The sequence below is a fragment of the Mercenaria mercenaria genome, chromosome 11, assembly GCF_021730395.1.
Source record: "Mercenaria mercenaria strain notata chromosome 11, MADL_Memer_1, whole genome shotgun sequence".
Taxonomy (NCBI): Eukaryota; Metazoa; Mollusca; class Bivalvia; order Venerida; family Veneridae; genus Mercenaria; species Mercenaria mercenaria.
This window is the reverse complement of record NC_069371.1, coordinates 10354576-10375041: the sequence shown is the minus strand read 5'-3', so window position 1 is coordinate 10375041 and position 20466 is coordinate 10354576. Positions and strand designations below refer to the sequence as shown.

At 36.4% G+C, this 20466-nt stretch overlaps 1 protein-coding gene across 1 annotated transcript in view; it reads right to left on the bottom strand.

The window, feature by feature from the left end:
• Positions 1-20466, bottom strand: part of LOC123531821 (tubulin gamma-1 chain) — a 99880-nt gene that overhangs the window by 1485 nt on the left and 77929 nt on the right. The window contains exons 4-10 of the mRNA XM_053518527.1: positions 16625-16792; positions 12986-13054; positions 11589-11668; positions 7411-7537; positions 5064-5150; positions 4363-4512; positions 3729-3881 (exon numbers count right to left, since the gene is read on the bottom strand). Of these exons, the coding sequence (XP_053374502.1) occupies positions 3729-3881; positions 4363-4512; positions 5064-5150; positions 7411-7537; positions 11589-11668; positions 12986-13054; positions 16625-16792 (834 nt within the window). The remainder of the gene's footprint in view (positions 1-3728; positions 3882-4362; positions 4513-5063; positions 5151-7410; positions 7538-11588; positions 11669-12985; positions 13055-16624; positions 16793-20466) is intronic.

Below are 20466 nucleotides of genomic sequence, written 5' to 3'. Positions count from 1 at the left end.
CGTCAGCTTAAGACCTTTTTTTGGCTTGGCTACCCACAGGTTGCATAAATACTCCACTGTAAAGTTTATATCCATATTGTTACTATTTTTTCTATTGAGAAAATTATAAGGGGATGAGGGTGCAATGGAAAAGGCACACTACAATGCATACAAGACACCCCAGATGCACAATGTCACTAGACACTAGCACTACCATGACCTTATGACCTTGAGTTTATATCATGACACACTGTATCATTAAACTGTGTGTAGTATTTATATTCTGGAATTTGGTAGATTCATAGCAGACACACTATACAGAACAGGTTGGAGAAACTATCACAAATTACCCTGACCTTAAAGGTTCCCGAACCATCAGCAGTCTTCCCTTACACTAAGAAAAGTCCCCATGTGGAGTTTAATGGTAACAGAGGTGGGCCAGTGGTCTAGTGGTAACACGCTTGACTGTCAATCCAGAGGTCCGAGGTTCGAATCCCGGTCCAGGCACTGGAAATTTCTGAGATGCTCTTGAGTGTCTCCCACCTAACTTAGAGGCCTGTACTGGTTCTTCCCAGGAAAGACGGCTTCGCCTGTATCGGTGCTATACACCGGGCACATTAAAGAACCAGACTGTCTATTCGCAAAGAGCTAGGCTAAGTTAGCCGGACAAGTCTGTATCTAAACAAGAGGGCCAAGATGGCCCTAGGTCACTCACCTGAGAAACACACCATAACAGCTAGTGTAAACATGTTTGACCTAATGATTTCAAGGAAAAAAATATTCTGACCAATTATCATTAAAACTGGAGCAAAAATCTTGAGTATAAATAAGTATTTTCTTTGATTTGACCTAGTGACCTAGTTTTTGACCCCAGACTACCCATATTCGAACTTGACCTAGATTTCATCAAGCCAACCATTCTGACCAAATTTTATGAAATCCAGTGTAAAATGCAGTCCCTATTGCATACACAAGGTTTTTCCTTGCTTTGACTTAGTGACCTAGTTTTTAAACCCAGATGACTCATATTTGAACTTGACCTAGATTTCATCAATGCTATCATTCTGACAAAATTTCATGAAGATCAGTTGAAAAATACAGCTGCTATCGCATACACAGGGTTTTTCTTTGATTTAACCTAGTGACCTACTTTTTGACCCAGATGACCCATAATTAAACTTGACCTAGATTACATCAAGGCAATCATTCTGACCAAATTTCATGAAGATTAATTGAAAAATACAGCCTCTATCGCATACAGAAGGGTTTTCTTTGATTTGACCTATTGACCTACTTTTTGAGTCCGATGACCCATAATCAAACTCAACATAGATTTAATTAAGGCAATCATTCTAAGGAAATTTCACGAATATCAATCGAAAAATACAGCCTCTATCGCATACATAAGGTTTTTCTTTAATTTTAATTTTAGTTTTTGACCTCAGATGATCCATATTCAAACTCAACAAAGAGATTTCATCAAGGCAATCATTCTGACTTAATTTCAGGAAGATCAATCGAAAAATATAGCCTCTATCGCATACACAATGTTTTTCTTAGATTTGACCTAGTGACCTAGTTTTTGACCCCAGATGACCCATATTCAAATTTGACCTATAGTTCATCAATGCAATCATTCTGACCAAATGTCATGAAGATCAATTGAAAAATACAGCCTCTATCGCACACACAAGGTTTTTCTTTGATTTGACCTAGTGACCTAGTTTTTGACCCTAGATGACCCATTTTCAAAAACTGACCTAGATTTGATCAAGATAATCATTCTGACATAATTTCATAAATATCAATTGAAAAATACAGCCTCTATCGCATACACAAGATTTTTCTTTGATTTGACCTAGTGACCTAGTTTTTGAACCCAGATGACCCATTTTTAAACTCAGCCTAGATTTCATCAAGGTAATCACTTTGACCAAAATTCATGAACCTCAATTGAAAATAACAGCCTCTATCGCATACACAAGGTTTTTCTTTGATTTGACCTAGTGACCTAGTTTTTGACCCCAGATGACCCATTTTCGAACTCGGCCTAGATTTCATCAAGATTATCATTCTGACCAAATATCATGAAGATCAGTTGAAAAATACAACCTCTATCGCATACACAAGCTAAATGTTGACAGACGACAGACAGACAGACAGACGACAGACGCCGGACATCGAGTGATCAGAAAAACTCGCCTGAGCATTGCTCAGATGAGCTAAAAAGGATTTCTATTTATCTGTTCTGGAGGCTTTATCTCACTCTGTCCCTCTGGTCAGATCGCTCTGTGTCTGTACTAGTAGAGGATGAATTTTGCGCCCTGTGTGGCTGCGTTTGCTATATGTAAAGCGCCTTTGAACGTGTTTATCATGAAAAGGGCGCTATATAAATCTGGTATAATAATAATAATAATAACAGAGGCAGTAGTTAAAATGACACAATGAAGCTGAGAACAGGGCCATAAAATCTTAACCACCATTATATCAGCAGGGTACCTCAGTTACCCTGACCTTTGTAGTACCTAATCTTTTACCATGTGTTACCTAGACCAATTCTTATGTGAGGTTTATTGATGATAAAGACAAGATATAACAAAACTGAGAAGCTTGCCACGAGAGAGTAACATGTAAAGACATCAAACACTGCATGATCTAAACAAACCACATGTAAGCCTTCAGCCTAGTTGAGTTATAAATCATGTTTTCATGTGTTTTTAAAAGTATTTTCATACATTTGCCTAAGCCTGTGCTAGGGGGCATAAAGGGTCATTGCACGTTTCATTACCTCTTATAAACAAACTCAAACCAAGTCTGCTAAAATGTTACTTGGTTGCATTTTTTTTCTTTCAAAGTATCTCTGTAAAGGTTTTATCATCTATCATAACAACATCTTTTAAGTGCCATTTGACAGCCCCAAAAAGTCTCCCAGTACCTGGACTCAGTGTTACTGTATTTTCTGGTCCTTTGGAATCAAGAATTTGGGATGTTTTCTTTACCTCTTATGAAACTGAGCCTTCTGTTACTTTCCTTGGTTACATTCTATGCTTCCAAAGGATCTTTGTCAACATTTTATTCAAACTTGTAGTGAATGTTTGTGCAAGGTTGTTTTCTATTTCCATTTCTGCATCCACCAGACATACAAAATTTCCTAAAAATCTTTTACTTTTATGACTTTTGAACCCGAGGTCTGAGTCCTGTGCTGACAAATCAAAACAAGAGCATTGCAATGCGGAGCAATATACGCCCGAAGGTATGACCTTTGACCCCTAAGTGTGACCTTGACCTTGAAGCGAGCCATCCGAAACATGCACGTTGTCTCGATGTGGTAAACATTTGTGCCAAGTTTCTTTAAAATCCTTCGAGCAGTTCAAGAGTTACAGAGTGGACACGGAACAAAGTCATATGACCTTTTACCCCTGTGACCTTGACCTTGAAACGAGCCATCCTAAACACGGGCTCTGCACGTCATCAAGATGTGGTGAACATTTGCCAAGTTTCTTCGAAATCCTTCAAGGGGTTCAAGAGTTACAGAGCGGACACGAAATTGCTAGTGGACGGACGGACACCGGCATCGTAACATAATACGTCCCTTCGGGCATATAATAAATGAACCCTGAACTGGCTTTTTCAAAATATGACAATTGAGATTTCACTTCAATGCAAGTACTCAGTACTTTTAGCTAATTTTTTAGATTACTGAACATTTCTTCATAACTTGAACAAAATATTAAAATGACTATACATGCCTGTGTTGGGTCTACCTCTCCCTGTATGATATTCAGTATAGAGATGTAACAATGGTTGGTATGTCGTGTCACTGGTGTTGACACCATCATGTTCTTTGGCTGTAATAATCTTCTCATCACATCAAGCACTGTTGTTTTTCTGACACTAGCAACCTGTGCACAAAATTCATAAATAATTGAGCCGTGCCATGGGAAACCCAACATAGTGGCTTTGCAACCAGCATGGATCCAGACCAGCCTGCGCATCTGCGCAGTCTGGTCAGGATCCATGCTGTTCGCTAACAGTTTCTCTAATTGCAGTAGGCTTTAAAAGCGAACAGCATGGATCCTGACCAGACTGCGCAGATGCGCAGGCTGGTCTGGATCCATGCTGGTCGCAAAGCCACTATGTTGGGTTTCTCATGGCGCGGTTCAATTTTCTTTACATGTAGCCTAAAAGAAAACTCACATATAGCAAAAGGTACACAATACAAACCATCACTGGCGTTGACCTTAAAGGTGCATACCTGAATAATTGATGGGAATCATCTACTAATGCCAAACACTTTATATAGTTTGAAAGCTGTAGGCTCAAGGGATCTTCAGTCATTTTTAAGCAAGTAGACATAAAATTTGTATAATAAAGTATGTGCACCTGTGCGTCTGTAGTGAGTGGTGTGTAGCCTGTCATCAGGAAGTGTAACCGTGGTGTAGGTATAAGCGAAGCTATTAAACCAATCAGATCATTGTTCATGTAACCAGGGTAACGGAGTGTTGTTGTTGAAGTAGACATAACAGTTGATACCTGTAAAAAATGAAAGTATACATCACCATTCTCAGAGAAATTCACATATCTGTAAGCTGAAAGCATTCTCAATCCTGACTGTAAATTATATATATTTCAGTGAACTTCAATATAAATCAATCATGTTTAAACTAAATACGTTAGAACTTCACACAGCTGGACTCTCTTAATTTCAAAAGTTACCATATTTTCTTGCAGAACTCTTAATTACAGGCATACACAGTAATACTTCTAGATGGTCTGCTTCTGGTCTGCTTTTTCTCATACAGAATCAACAAACTTTCAATCGCCACAGTGAGGATGAACAATTTCTTGAAATTCTTGTCAATGCGGCAAACAACAAGAATTGTGATGCACAAAGGACTTCATTTGACAAACATTTTAAATGATCATATAATTTTGGCCAATGAAACAGAAGTTTTAAGTTTGCTGCCAACAGCAAGGAGCCTCTCACACTGCTTACAGACAGCAAACCAAAACATAACGCAACACATCAATAACTGTTAATACTGAATAATGAAATTTATACTTGTATAAATCAATATACTCACCAGCTGATTTATTTGTTCAAAAGATGGTGCCTCTATATGTAACCTTTCGGCTGCTATTCTGTTTAATGCTGTGTTATCTAAAACTACCTAAAATAGTCATAAAATCATAAACATCAATCACAAAACCATCCAAAATAGTCATAACATGATCTAATATATTCATAAAATCACCTATAGAATCATAAATGTTTTAAGTACATTATACAAGTACTTGTTACTTATTTGTACAGTCCCATGTGCTTTTTTTAAAGATGTTCTATGATTAAGGAGATCTGTAAATTGCAAGCTGATTTTAGGACATTATAAGGAATTTTTCATATGTCAATTGTTTTTATAATTACAGTACATTGTATATTTTATCTTTTAGAATGGAAATAAAGATTTTTTTACAGTATTTTTATAAATATTCACATGGATTGCCACAGTTTTATAAGATAATTTTCATTTCTGTATACGGAGTACAGGCTTTTTTATTCTACATTTGCCAGATAATCAGGGCTCTCGCAAGTGGGCCACTTGAGCGAAATAGTCGCTTTGGAACTTCAAACTCCATTCAAATCTAACCTCAAAGCGAATTGGAAGTCGCCCGATTTTCTTTGATATCCGCACTCGCTAATTACCGCTACCCAGACTGTTGACAATTTGCACGGTGTCAAAATGAGAGTTGAATACACAAACACACGCCGATGGCATAATTTAAGCTCGCCTACTTCAGGTACTTGCGAGATTTACCCGAGAAGTGTGCAAGCGAATCAAATTATCCGATACACCAGAATCGATTGTGTTCAGTCAATTAGCGCCACATTTATGTCTTTGACACTTTGCGTTTAACTGTGCAAACAATGAAATTGTTGATTAACCATGCGATTAATTGGAATATTGTACACAATTATTTGTTATCTATGGTAAAAGAACAACATGTAATGTATTAACTACGTTAAATTGACTTCCATCGATGAATTGATCTGAATATGTATTCCTGGTTTACACAGTTTACTTTCAGTTTTATTCGAGTGAGATACTGTTCACCGAGGTGGTGACTCGGTGTTAATAATAAACACTTTCATCCTGCATTCATACTTGAGATATCACCAAAAATCGGTTAGATTTAAACAAAGAGCTATAAAAATGTATCTTATACTGCTTTGATTTACAGCATCGGTTTGAATTTTTGAAAACGACTTTTTTCAGAATTTTGTAATGAAACAATAACCACTGTATGGGAAATGATGTAACTAAGAAAATGAACTGTCACATCAATGTTTTTTATCTAGAAACAAGAAAATTATAGCCACCGTTTGAATCACTCAACAGCGTTGAGATAGAAAAAGTCTTTCCACTTCTCCCTACAGTCTCCCCACTTCTCCCTAAATCAGCTAGAGGTCAGAGACCACCAATTCAAAAAAGTACAGGGAACTTACTGGGAATGAGGTAAGTGTATACCTGGGAATAAGGTAATGTCTGTGCGTTCTGATTGGTCAGTCATGTAAACAAACCCAGGAAGTGATTATTTTTTCAAAATTGATATTTTTTCACTGCATTTACAGTATTTTATTATACATTTTGACAAAATTTGCTACATTTTATGTGTATAATACTATTGAAAAAAAGTTTTATCAAACGAATTTCTCCCGCCACGTCAATGATGTAAACAGGGGGTCATCTCATTCGCACGAAAATTACTTAAATAGAGTATCACTATTCATATGTTTTTCGTCCGATATTTTGGTACAACTAAGATAGTTCTTGAAAAACCTGTAATTAGATATACATGTTTCGATGTATGGAAGGCCGTACACGCCATAATGTTACAATGTAAATCAATGGGAAAACAACTGGTGGTCTCTAACCTATAGGGAGAAGTGACTTCTCCCAAAAAATTGGACCTAGCTAGACCCCTGATAATTACTAATTATCCGGTTTATCAAACATTCAGATTAAAGCTACATGCCTCCAGATTGATGTCCATCTTTTTGAAATTCAGAAAAAGGCTTTCGTTAGTTAGTAACTGCAAAAGAACCTATTTTTAAAGTGATCCCATGAGTTTTAGAAACTTTTTATCTACAATAACTGTCTTCCAGTAAATAAACTATATAAAAACTCTCACAAAAGCATTAGTCACGTGTTTGAAAAATGATATAAAATGAAAGGAATTTAGCTTTACTTTGTATCATACACGTTAAAATATCTATTTCAATAATACTAGTCTAATCACTGACGATATCAAATATCATCTTCTATCTGTTTAAAACAATCTGAAATCTTAAATTTGATCTAGACGCATGTCCCTTTAACAAATATCAAAAGTCTAAGAATCTAAATAGTATTTCATAGCAAAATGACTTACGACACAATCAGCATTCTGTGTGAGGCGTTTCAGAGTTAATATGGAGTTGTATGGTTGGACAACAACATCTGACATCTCGTCCAAATTGGGAAATACAGAATAAGTTTGAATCAGTTTCTTTGGAAACCTGAAATTACAGTTTAATACAAAACAAGATGACCACAGTGACCTGAAGTCATTCAACTGAACTAACAAACTGTCAAAATGGTATGTACATTTCTGACAGCAGATGAGTATAACATCAAGACGTTCTTGACATAAGAGGACCATGATCACACTATATCGTGCACCAGAGCACCACTGTTAGGGAATCATCAAAATTAATACATATCACAGTATTTTCAAACAATACACAATATGTATTGCATTACAAATATTTTGAATGTCTACACTAAAATATTCAATGGCTGCAAGACAAGAAGGCCCTTGCAAACCTGAAATCAAAGGCCTGAAGGGCCTGAGAGTTGGCTAATGATTGATGTACTGGTAGTATAGTCTACCAGTTTCAGTTTGGTTTTAGTTTTTTTCCCCAACTGAACAGAGATTTTGTTACAATAGATGAAATGGACATTCAATCGATGCCTAGTAAAACTTTGATTGACATTATACAAGTATTTAAACCCAATATATTTCTCTAAAATTGAAGAGTGGTTTGCAAAAATAAAAATGTTGAAAGTACAAACTACAATTTGACAGGTGACACTAAGATACTGCCCATGACTATAAATATTTTTCCAGTAAACATTTGCCTCCGGCATTACCAAAACAGGCAATTATCGGCTGGTATATATTCCCACATGATAAAATTTGAATATGAAAATTTATATATTGAAATTTTATAGCGCGGATTGCCACATACAATTTGTAATGGATGGACGAAAGAACTGTTCAGATATTTTACAGATAAGGGGCCTGGCAATAACCGTGTCACATACTCTAGGTATTGTTCAATCATATTATAAGGGATGTGAATTTAAAGTATACTTACTTTTGCGTTTAAAGATATGTAAATGTTGCTGAGTGTCAATATATAGTGTCATGAATGTTTACACTGACAGGAAAATTGCGCATTCGAAACTAAGAGAAGTTACTCGGACTAGCTACCAATTTCGGAAAAGATAACCAATATTAATAAATGCAGTTCTTTTTTAGTTAAAACCATCATTTATTCTATTTCAGACCTGTTAACCCCTTCAAAACCATGTCAGTAGTCCCCAAGTCTATGTACTTTCAATTATCCGTTTTGATTCATGTAGACAGACAGGCCCAGACTGGGCTGAAAAAATGTTTGATCCATTTTTACATTGTCGGTAGCAGGGTGGGTGCGGGGAGGGGTGTTCCTTCCCGCTTTGAACTGCAGTCAGATTTTGAAATGGGCATTGTGGCAGGTGGTAAAAGGGCAAATGTATCAAACTGTAAAGTGACAATATGGGGGGAGGGTGTGGAAGGATACCCCCTCCTGCAAGTAGGGTTTGGGGTATAACCACAAGGAAATTTTGAAAATGTAGACCCTTGATACAGCCTTTGGTGCGATTTCTAACTGAAAATTTCATGTTTCAATTTCTAAATATTACCTAGATTCTTTTTAGTATTACAATATTCAAAGTATGAATGACTGTCACTTCATATTTTTACTTTCAGGTCATGCCTCAGCACTAGAATATAAGTCTGATATTGATTCTATGTATGTATTATAAATAAATTCTAGAATCATTTCTGTTACAATAATATCTATCATGTCTGTTACTTTAATGTTTAAATTTCATAACACAGCTCGATATTTACCCAAAATATTATATCCGGATATGATTACACTTTCTTTTATACCGCCAAAATCTCCAGTTTCAACAATATGTTTTACAAATTGTGATGATATGAAGACAGTTTAGCAGCAATTGGAAGTATCTGACATTGAAGTTTACGGTGAAATTATTTAAATCATTTCATAAAAAAAAATTGTTTCATTTCGTCAAAGCACATAGACGATCTACTTTCGATTTCAAAAACTACAAGAAAATACAATTTAATGTTTCGCCGATTTGTTTATTTTTCGAAAAATAAGAAATAAAATCATTTTTAAAATAGTAGTAATTAAACAAATCAGTAAGAGCTGTTTCTCGGGATAATTTATCCGCTTACTGACTGCAAAAATCAAGCCATGTGTCATCATGAAAAGCAGAATGGGTGACGGTTTCATTTTTTTGCAAACCTGAATCGTAAGCAAATTATCCAAACCAGTCAAAATTCCAGAAAGGTTACGATCTAGATTCTTTCTAGTATTACAATATCCAAAGTATAACTGTCACTTCATCTTTTTACTTTCAGATCATGCCTCAGGACTAGAATACGAGTCTGACATAGATTATATGTAGGTGTAATAAAAATAAATTCTATAATCATTTCTGTTACAATAATATCTATCATGTATGTTACTTGAATGTTAAAATTTCATAACACAGCTCGATATTTACCCAAAATATTATATCCGGATACGATTACACTTTTCTCCAGTTTCAACAATATATTTTACAATTTGTGATGATACGAAGACATTTAGCAGCAATTGGCAGTATCTGACATTGAAGTTTACGGTTAAATAACCTCTTATTTAAATCTTTTCATAAAAAAGTTGTTTCGTTTCGTGAAAGCAGCCAAACATAGACGATCTACTTTCGATTTCAAAAACTACAAGAAAATACCATTTAATGTTTCGCCGATTTGTTTATTTCTCGAAAAATAAGAATTAAAATCATTTTTAATATCTGTAGTAACTAAACAAACCAGTAAGAGCTTCTTCTTCCGATAATTTATCCGTTTACTGACTGCAAAATTCAACCCACACAAAGTTTATAGAAATCATACGATGCGTGTATACGTTCAATGTGGGAGAATTAAGGCTGATCGGGATCGGCTATGTTACCTAACGCATCCAGATTTTGTTTTTAAAAAAGCATTGTGTGCATTTCTGTAATTTTATATACGTTTTTATACGCTTAGAAATTATAAGACATGCGTATTTGCATTATTTCTATACGTAATTTACGCTAATACGCATCTTATCTGGACCCCTGTGGAACTATTTTTTGTCTTTCACTTGATGTTACGCAAGCTTTGTAAACCTGCGCAATTCATAAAATGCACATTTATGCTTAATGAGTTACATTCGAGTATTGCACAATTACAAGTCATAAATATGACAGATTACATCGTATATTGGTCATAGCAAAGGGAATTGACACAACTTAACTTCATTCATGCAGTGAACTGTTTGAAGTTTGAGAAATCTAATGGAACTACATCCCTTCACTGTGTTATTTGGTCCATTTAGAGAATCGCTGAACAGCAAGGACTCGTCAAAACGCTTTCAGCGTTTAGCCGACTCAAAAATTGTAACATAGTGGAATGTTTAATGGAGAACACTCATTCTGAGCAAGTTTCATGATGAACAGATGAAACAAGAGGGTCAAGATGGCCCTAAATTAGTATCACAGGTAACAATTTGGTCGAGAGTCATCCAAGGAACAATTTTGCAAAATTACATTGAAAATTTGTTTGCAGACTTTTCAAACTTTTCCCTAGATCCATATACAGGGAAAACTAACAGCATCAAAAGAACACATTTCTGTAAAATCCTTTCTTCATTTCTTCACATTCCTGTAAAATTATTTCCCTGGATGGACCTTTCTCAACTCTGTTCAGATGGTTACACTTGCCAGACCTTAGAACATAAAAATCTGAACAAATTTGAGAAAGGATGCTAAAACAAAGTTTATAAGCTGTTGTTTTAAGAGTTTTATATTTTAAGCTCTGGTGGCCCCTGTAACCAACCATCCAGAAATGTATGAACAACTATGAAAAAAGTCCATCCAAAGAACATCTATGCCAACTTTTATCAACTTTCACCCATGATTTTTAGAGAAGATGGTTTAAACAGCATAAAATCTTTTCTTTTCATGTGTGTCAATGGCCTATGAGACTAGCATAAAACTTTTTGTTGGGTATATGTTTATGCAAAAATGTTTAAATGTCCACCCAGGCATGGCCAAGTCATTGACCTGCCACCTAAAGGAACAGACTGACAGATTGACGAACTTGTGCAAAACTAGTCCCCAACAATATTTTTTCTACCAGTTAGTGACTACTTACAAACTGTACTTGTAAAGTGTTAAATAACTTACCTATCATTTAAACGTTCCAATATATATGATCCCATACCAGATCCTGTACCTCCAGCTATAGAATGACACAGTACAAAACCCTGAAATACACAACATAAACTATTCTCACCAATATACAATATTATCACTATACACTTCACTGTGAAAACATTAAATTTTGAGAGCATGAAATTTCTGTCTCGTGGTAAAAACTGCTGAATTTGTTGGGATATGTATTCGTGGATTTCAATTTTTCAACATAAAAGAGCTCGTAGAACACGAAATGCCCCCCTTGATGCATTCAGTAATTGCACAAGGAACAGAAATTATTTGGTCACTGTACACAAAAGTTCTACTGTTCTTGGTCAAAGCGACCTTGACCTTTGACCTATTGACCTAAAAATCAATAGGGGTCATCTGTAGGTCACGATAAACCTCCCTATTAAGTTTTGTGATCCTAGACCCAAGCATTCTCAAGTTATTGTCCGCAAACTGTTTCAGGTCACTGTGACCTTGACCTACTGACCTCAAAATCAATAGGGGTCATCTGCTGGTCATGAACAACCTTCCTATCAACTTTCATGATCCTAGGCCCAAACGTTCTCAAGTTATCATCTGGAAACCGTTTAATTGTTTCTGGTCACTGTGACCTTGACCTTTTACCTACTGACCTCAAAATCAATAGGGGTCATCTGCTGGTCATGACCAACCTCCCTATCAACATTGATGATCCTTGGCCAAAGAGTTCTTGAGTTATTATCCGGAAACCATTTTACTGTTCAGGGTCACTGTGACCTTGACCTTTGACTTACTGACCTCAAAATCAATAGGGGTCATCTGCTGGTTATAACCAACCATCCTATCAACTTTCATGATCCTAGGCCCAAGCGTTCTTGAGTTATCATCCGGAAACGGATTGGTCTACATACAGACCGACCGACAGACTGACATCTGCAAAACAATATACCCCTCCTTCTTCGAAGGGGGGCATAAAAATGAACGGGAATTTTATTTGTTCACACTGATATAATTTTGTGGATTGACGTAACCACGAAAATAGCACAGTACTATAAATGAAGAAGACACATGTTCAGAGGATGTGTATGTTCTCCCTAGTAACTTGACAGACACAATGTATCTGAGGTCATTTATCCTCAACCTCTGTGCCATGTGGAGTTGTCAGTTACTTACTGAGAACAAGTCGGTGCTGGTACAGATTCCAGGAACACTGGTTAGGTTGTGAGTTTTACTGCATAGCTGAAATACTGTTCAAAAACAGCATTAACCATGTCAAATAAAAACAAATCTAAAGCAGACACAGGTCACTGTCCATACATTCTGAAATTAGTAACAGCATGACTTTCAATATATTTCAGTTTTTTTTCTAATTTCAAAATCTTACAGAATAAAAGCATTACCTCGAGACTGTCACTTCCGTCAGCTTCTCTATCAATTATATCAAACACCTCTTCATATAACTGCTCTGCCTGCAAATAGACAAAATATATCCATTGTTGAATGCTGAATCCTTGATCAAACATGAAAGCCCTGGATCCCTCATCTGACCTATTTTACCCCAGATGACAGCAGACTTAATTTGGACAGTCATTCTGCCATAGTTTCATGAAGATAAGGTAGTACATGTAACTATGACCTTTAGGAGTATTCACAAGGTTTTCTATGATTTTACTTGGCCACCTAATTTTTTACCTGTTTTGTTGTCTTTAACATCACACCAACAATGCAAGGTTCCATTTTGGCATTATGTCAAGAATGCACGGGCACATGGGTAGAACTACTGATGTTCTGTACTTAAAGTCTATTGTACAGCTTCTTCACATCAAAGAATTCTGCACTCCAAGTGAGGTTTTGAAACCACAGAGGTGAGAGGGAAATGATTCAAAGTGAGTGACCTTCACTACTTTACCACAGAGACCCCTAAAAACTGAAGTGATTAAACTGTAACAAAAGTCTTACAGATGTAGGGGTGTGTAGACAACTTGAGGAATATGAGCTGTCACAGGAGACAGCACACTCCACTATTTCGATGCTGGATAGTGAATTTAGGTACATCAGAGGAACTTGGCTCTCTCACTGGAGTGTTTAATGACTCCTATGAGGATGAAGACATTGGACAATAGTTTAAGCCTAGGTCAAATAAATTAAGTAATAACAGAGAAAGAGGAAAAGTGTATATAAAAAACAAGGAGCTGTGTTCAATAAACGCTTGATGCCCCCGGTGGCATCCTTGTCGATACAAAGCAACCTAAGTCCAAAATGAGGTCAAGGTCAAACTGAGGTCAGGTGATGTTTGAAGATGAGGCATGGTCACAGGTTTCATCTGTACTAGTATCAATTCATTCTTGTAAGCGGTATTAATGCTAGATGAAACACTCCTATTTGGTTAACCAAGAGATGGCCCATATAAAGCAACCTAAGTCCAAAATGAAGTCAAGGTCAAGGTCAAACTGAGGTCAGGTTATGTTTGAAGATGAGGAATGGTCACAAGTTACATCTGTATTACAAGGCTACTAAACGTTAGCGCCATCACCAAATTGTGGTGATAAGGAAAAGAGCTATTGACATTTCCGTGGTGCAGCTATCGCCCATTTCTACTTGTAAACATGCGAGTAAAATTTATATTTTATCTTATATTTTTATTGATAAAACTTTTTTCGAAAATCTGAGAATGTAGTTCCATGTAACAACACTTTTACTAGAGGTTGGCTGTAATTTCATTAAAATATTATGCAAATTGTGGTGCCAGGAGCTTTTCTCCCGAATTTGACAGTGGCATATTTTCATATCAGCTAGTATTTGAACACCATTCCGATGATAAGACACACTGTAAAAACATACCTGTGCATGCAAATCGTGTAGAACTGAATAACACGTATTCCCATACACCAAAGAATTACGAAAAACACAGTAAAAAGTTAAAACACGACTATTTTTGAAAATGGTGGCGCTATCACCCAAGTGGTAGCGCTATACAGTAGTGGTGGCGCTGTTGTATATGATTAGTGGCTGATATATTCAATTTTAATATATGAAAATGTCTGACTGCAAGCCACGGACATTTCTACAATAATTGATGTTATCAACCTATCCCACACTACACCCGAATTACGTTACTCAACAAAATACATGTAGTAACCTGTACATGATCGCAAAATAATCTACATGTATATGGATTCAGATTGTACATCTAAGCTGTATTGATTAATCATATTTAATCGATTTGAATTGAAAATGTACTGTACTTTTCAGAAAGAATTGTGAAAGTAGGGTCTTCTGTTTACAATGCATGCAAACGACGTAAAAATACAAAGGCAAGTCACTTTCAGAATCTTAATATAACAAATAAATTCTACACAAATCTTTGTTTGAAATATAAAAGTATTGCTACTATTTTTCATGACCTGAATTTAAAGTACACTTACGTTTGTATTTAGGTAGAATATTTAAAGGTTAGAAATAATTCTACATTAACATTTTAAACAAAGGAAAATATTTACTTTGACTACAAGAGTACCAAGGGTCTGTGAGTATTTTGTTCTTTCTTTTCTTGGATAGAGAATGTTTCATAAAGGTAAATAAACTATGATCGTGTTTTTCTTTCTTTAATAGCATAATTCCTTGCAGGAATATTATCAGTTAGAGAATGTTGGTGTTTGTTTTGTTCCAGATGCGTCAGCAGTTCGTATTACTGAATGCCGTAACAGCGCCACCACTACTGTATAGCGCCATCACTAGAGTTATAGCGCCATCACTTTTAAAAATCCTGGAATATTTCTTCTAACCCGATATTCTATTATTCATGGTGTGTGCGTATATAGTTATTTATCATTTCTACATCATTTGCATGCGCAGGTATGTTCTTACAGTGTGTCCATTAATCGGAATGGTGTTCGAATACTGGCCGATATGAGAATGTGCCACTGTCAGATTCGGGAGAAAAGCTCCTGACACCACAATTTGCATATTATTTTAATGAAATCACAGCCAACCGCTAGTTAAAGTGTTGTTACACGATACTACATTCTCCGATTTTTGAAAAAGTTCTATCAATAAAAATATAAGGTAAAATATAAATTTTACTCACGTGTTTACATTTTCAAACGGGCGATATCTGCACCACGGAAATGTCGACAGCTCTTTTCCTTATCACCATAATTTGGTGGTGGCGCTAGCATTTAGTAGCCGTGTATTAGTATCAATTCATTCTTGTAAGCGGTATTGATGCAAGACGAAACGGTCCCATTTGGTTAACCAAGGGATGGCCCATATGAAGCAACCAAGTCCAAAATGAGGTCAAGGTCAAACTGAGGTCAGGTGATGTCTGAAGATGAGGAATGTTCACAGATTACATCTGCATTAGTATCAAGTCATTCTAGTAAGGGGTATTGATGCTAGACGAAACGGTCCCATTTGGTTAACCTCGTACGGATGGATGAACGGACGGACAGGACGATCACTATATGCCTCCCGCATCAGTAGATGCCGGGGGCATAAAAAACACTTAGTATAAAAGGGACATAATTCATGGAGATTTCTGAAAGACTAATGCACCATGTGTCATATCATGTGGCTAATAATGTGAAATAACTATAATAAGTTTGATTCAAATCTATTTAGTAATAACTGAGTTAGAGTAAAAGTGCATCTCAATTTTAAACTGAAATTCTAAGTAAAAGGTGGGGGGGGGGGGGATAATCCATTAAATATTGGTGCCACAGTTATGACCCTTGTGCCATATGATGTGGTTGATGATGAGGAATAACTAAAGTCTGAAACAAACCCATCAAGTAAATACAGACATAAAGAGAAAGTGCATCAAAACTTTAACGAAGGTGTGGATGCAAAACGGATGCCAACGCCAACTCTGGGTCAAGTAGGATAGCTCTCCATATACTTTGTATAGCCAAGCTAAAAACAACACTCTGCTCTCTTGAAAGCTTAACATGAAATTACAACAACCTAAGTCAGGATTTGCCAGAGACTAATTATCTGAACCTTAAAATGAAAAGTTCCTGTTATCATAAAACTTGATGTACCTGACCATATCCACTAGCCCAGTTATTACCAGCTCCTCCACCATGTTTGGACAGGTAGATATTTTCTGGGTTGTACAGGTTACTGTAGGGCGAGTTCATGATAGTGTTTATCACTCTTGGTTCCAGATCCAACAAAACAGCCCTCGGAATATAGTGCTCATCATCAGCCTGCAAAACAAAATTAACCTTTAAGCCTGCTGCCGGCAAGTGATTCTGCCTTTGCTACCTGTGCAGACCAAGATCAGCCTGCACACCCATGCAGGCTGGTCATGGTCTGCACTGTTCACTATTCAGTCAGTAAATTTTCAGTGAATGCCCCTTCGAATAATAAATGGTACTGCCCAAATTTAATGGTAGAGCAGTCCATTTCAGAAGTTTAGCAGGGTAAAGGTTAGTACACAATTCCTTGCCTCAGTGCAAAAAATGGATATGTACACTGACATATAGAAGCACTTACCACTTTCTGCACTAAGATGACAAAATTTAGTTATTATGTTCTATAATAAGTGATGTATTGATTAATCATGATTAATTGTAGCATCAACAATTTGTGAACAAGAAGTCTTTTTTTCACATTTTGCAGGAAAAAAAACGTACATATCCTAAAGCATTGAATCTTCATAAAGCAGTGTTTTTATGAAGTACACTGTTGAAGATAATGTTAAGGAACACAGAGAAAGGTTTACTCTATGTAACAAGAGCTGTCTAATGACTGTGTACTCAACTATTTAAAGTCTTTTCACATAATACTAGCTTATATACAAAAGCTTATATATATAATAAGCAAAAGTTGGAAAAGAGGCATAATTTTGTAAGGTGTAAGTAGGAGATATGGAACCTTGCTATGAATGGTCACTTTATGATACCACAACTGAAGAAGACGTCTGTAGAATTTATAAAAACATTTGGTTGAGTAGTTTTTGTTAAATACTTTCACAAAATTTAAATGGGGGCATAGTTTTAACAAAATATATGCTACAGTTAAGTAACTTGCCATGTGAGGACTGGTCACCTCATGATTATAAAGATTTGTGTAGAGTTAAAAAGCCTTCAGCCTAGTAGTTTTAGAGAAACCTCCTTAAATCGAGATTTTTAAGTTGAAACAAAAGCCATGTTAGACATGGCTAATCCCCCCGCCGGGCATATTATAATTGAAGGCTAAAGTTCCTGGCAAGTTAGTGTCTGAAAGTATTAATTTTGGGGAAAGCTTTGAAGAACCGTTTAGTTGTGGTCCGCATCAGGGGTTTTAAAGATGTGGAAGAAAGAATAAGTCAGTAGTGAGGTGGTTTACTGCTAAATTTTATTAATTTTCATGAATAGTATATATATAGCTATGATGTTTTTCTATACGGCTACTGTAAAAAGAAGGAATGGAAAGCTAACAGGGAACAAGAGTGCCAGAATGTCACAATATACGCCCGTCACAGCAAATTTCTTTACTCTAGCAGCTATATTTGCAAATGGAATTATAATTTTGTGGTTATTTAGTAATCATTGTAAGTCTTTTGTTTTTCTAAGTCCACAAAAAATCTCCTTACCAGGTAGAGATACCTTAAAATACACCTAAAATTGGAAAGTAACATCTATGTTGTACCACAGAAAAGTGGTCTTGTTTTTTCCCTACGGTCAATTATAAAAATGTTACAATATAAGTTATTTATAGTAACAACTAAGGGAAGTTAATCTTAAAAAAAAAAAAAAAAAAAAAAAAAAAAAAAATTAAGTCCACATAAAAATCATTACCAGGTAGAGATTGGTCAAAATACACCTCAAAATTGGATGTAGCATGCATGTTGTACTACAGAAAAGTGGTCTTGATTTTTCCCTACAACTAGTAATGAAAAAGTTACAATAAAAGCTATTTAAAGTAACAACAAAGGGAAGTAATTCTAAAGAAGGAACTGCGCATGACACTTCAACTCATGATGGTGTAAAATTGTGCCAAGTTACATCAAAATCCCTCCATGCATGAAGAAGAAATGCTTCGGACAAAGTCATTCTTGTATCTGACTTTTGGCCTCTAAGTGTGACCTTGACCTTAGACCTAGGGACCTGCATCTTGCGCATGACACTCCATCTCGTGGTGGTGAACATTTGTGCCAAGTTATATCGAAATCCCTCTTTGCATGAAGAAGAAACGCTCCGGACAAGGTTTTCATTCTTGTATCCTTTGATCTCTAAGTGTGACCTTGACCTTAGACCTAGGGACCTGGTTCTTGCGCATGACACTCCGCCTTGTAGTGGTGAAAATTTGTGCCAAGATATATCAAAATCCCTCCATGCATGAAGAAGATATGCTCCGGACAAAATCTTTTAAGAAAATATGATAAAGGGGAATAACTCAAAACAAGAGCACCGCTTTGCGGGTGCTGACGCTCATCTGATTTTTTTGGATAATAGAAATATTGTCCTACCCATGATTTTCTAAGTCTAAAAAGGGCCATCATTTTTGCAAAAAGCAGGATAGAGTTATGTTTCTTGATGTACAGTGTCCACTTATGATGGTGAAAAACTGTTGCAAGTTTTAAAGCAATAGCTTTGATAGTTTATGAGAAAAGTTGACTTAAACATACCAGGGATGTTCGAAATGAATTGCTTATTTCTATCTGGAGACTTCAAATTTCAAGTTAGCCCAAAAGGGCTCATTTCATGCCCACGAAGTACTCCCCGTGGCTAGAAATGCAAAGTTTAAGCCGTTTTTTCCACTTCTTGAAGGCGTCACAGTACGCTGATTTGGGCACAGTAATAAGGTACTGATGAATGGCAGATCCAAGTGCCTGTCGGGACTGGTATTTCCGCCCAACAAGGAATGATTTCAATTTCGGAAACAAAAAGAAATCACATGGGGCAAGGTCTGGGGAATACGGGGGGTGAGTTAAAACAGTTACTTTTTCTTTCTTCAAAAACGCCGTAACTATTGCGGAGGTATGAGCGGGGGCATTGTCATGTAGAAGACAGACATGTTTAAAACCAGTGGCAGGGCGTCGTTTCTGATAATACTTTTTCAGTTTCTTCAGTACTACGTCTTTGTAGTACTTTCCGGTGATGCTTTTACCCTTTTTCCTTGGCACTTTTATTGCGACTCCTTCACCAGAGAAGAAGATTGCATACAAAACGTTCTTTGCACTCAAAGAACGTTTGGCAATTATTGGGCGTTTGCTATGTTTAGTGGCCCAGATCTTATTGCTAACCTTTCTGACGGGCTCAAAATAATGGACCCAGGTTTCATCACCTGTGACGACATTGGTTAACTGCTTTTTGTCATATTTTGGAAACATTTGAAGCAGCTTTTTGGCCACTTTAACACGTTGCCTCTTTTGCTCATCAGTCAACTGATGTGGCACCCATCTAGCAGAAATCTTTCTGACTTTCAAATGCTTCTTCAAAATAAGTTGAACCGTTGATAGTGATATGCCTACCTTTCGTGCAATATCACGAACTGTAAATCTGGCATCTCCTTCAATGATTTCCTTTATTTTGGAAACGATTTCTTTACGAGATGCAGATTTTGGCCTACCTGATTTCGGTGCACTTTTGATGGACTCTACACCAGACTCAAATTTATTTTTCCACCGCCAAACTGTGTCATAAGACACACAAGAAGGTCCATAAGCAGTAGAAAGTTCAGTCATCAGCTGCTTCAAAGAACAACCAAGTTTTGAGCGAGCTTTGATGTAAGCCCGTATTTCATCTTTCTTGTCGACGCTTCTACCAACCATTTTTACTACAGTGGTCAATGACTGCGTGTATTCAAATGGCAAATTTTATGTCTTACACTTAGTCTAACATGTACATTTATACACCTTTGTGTAGGTATTGAATAACCCTATACATGTAGGTAT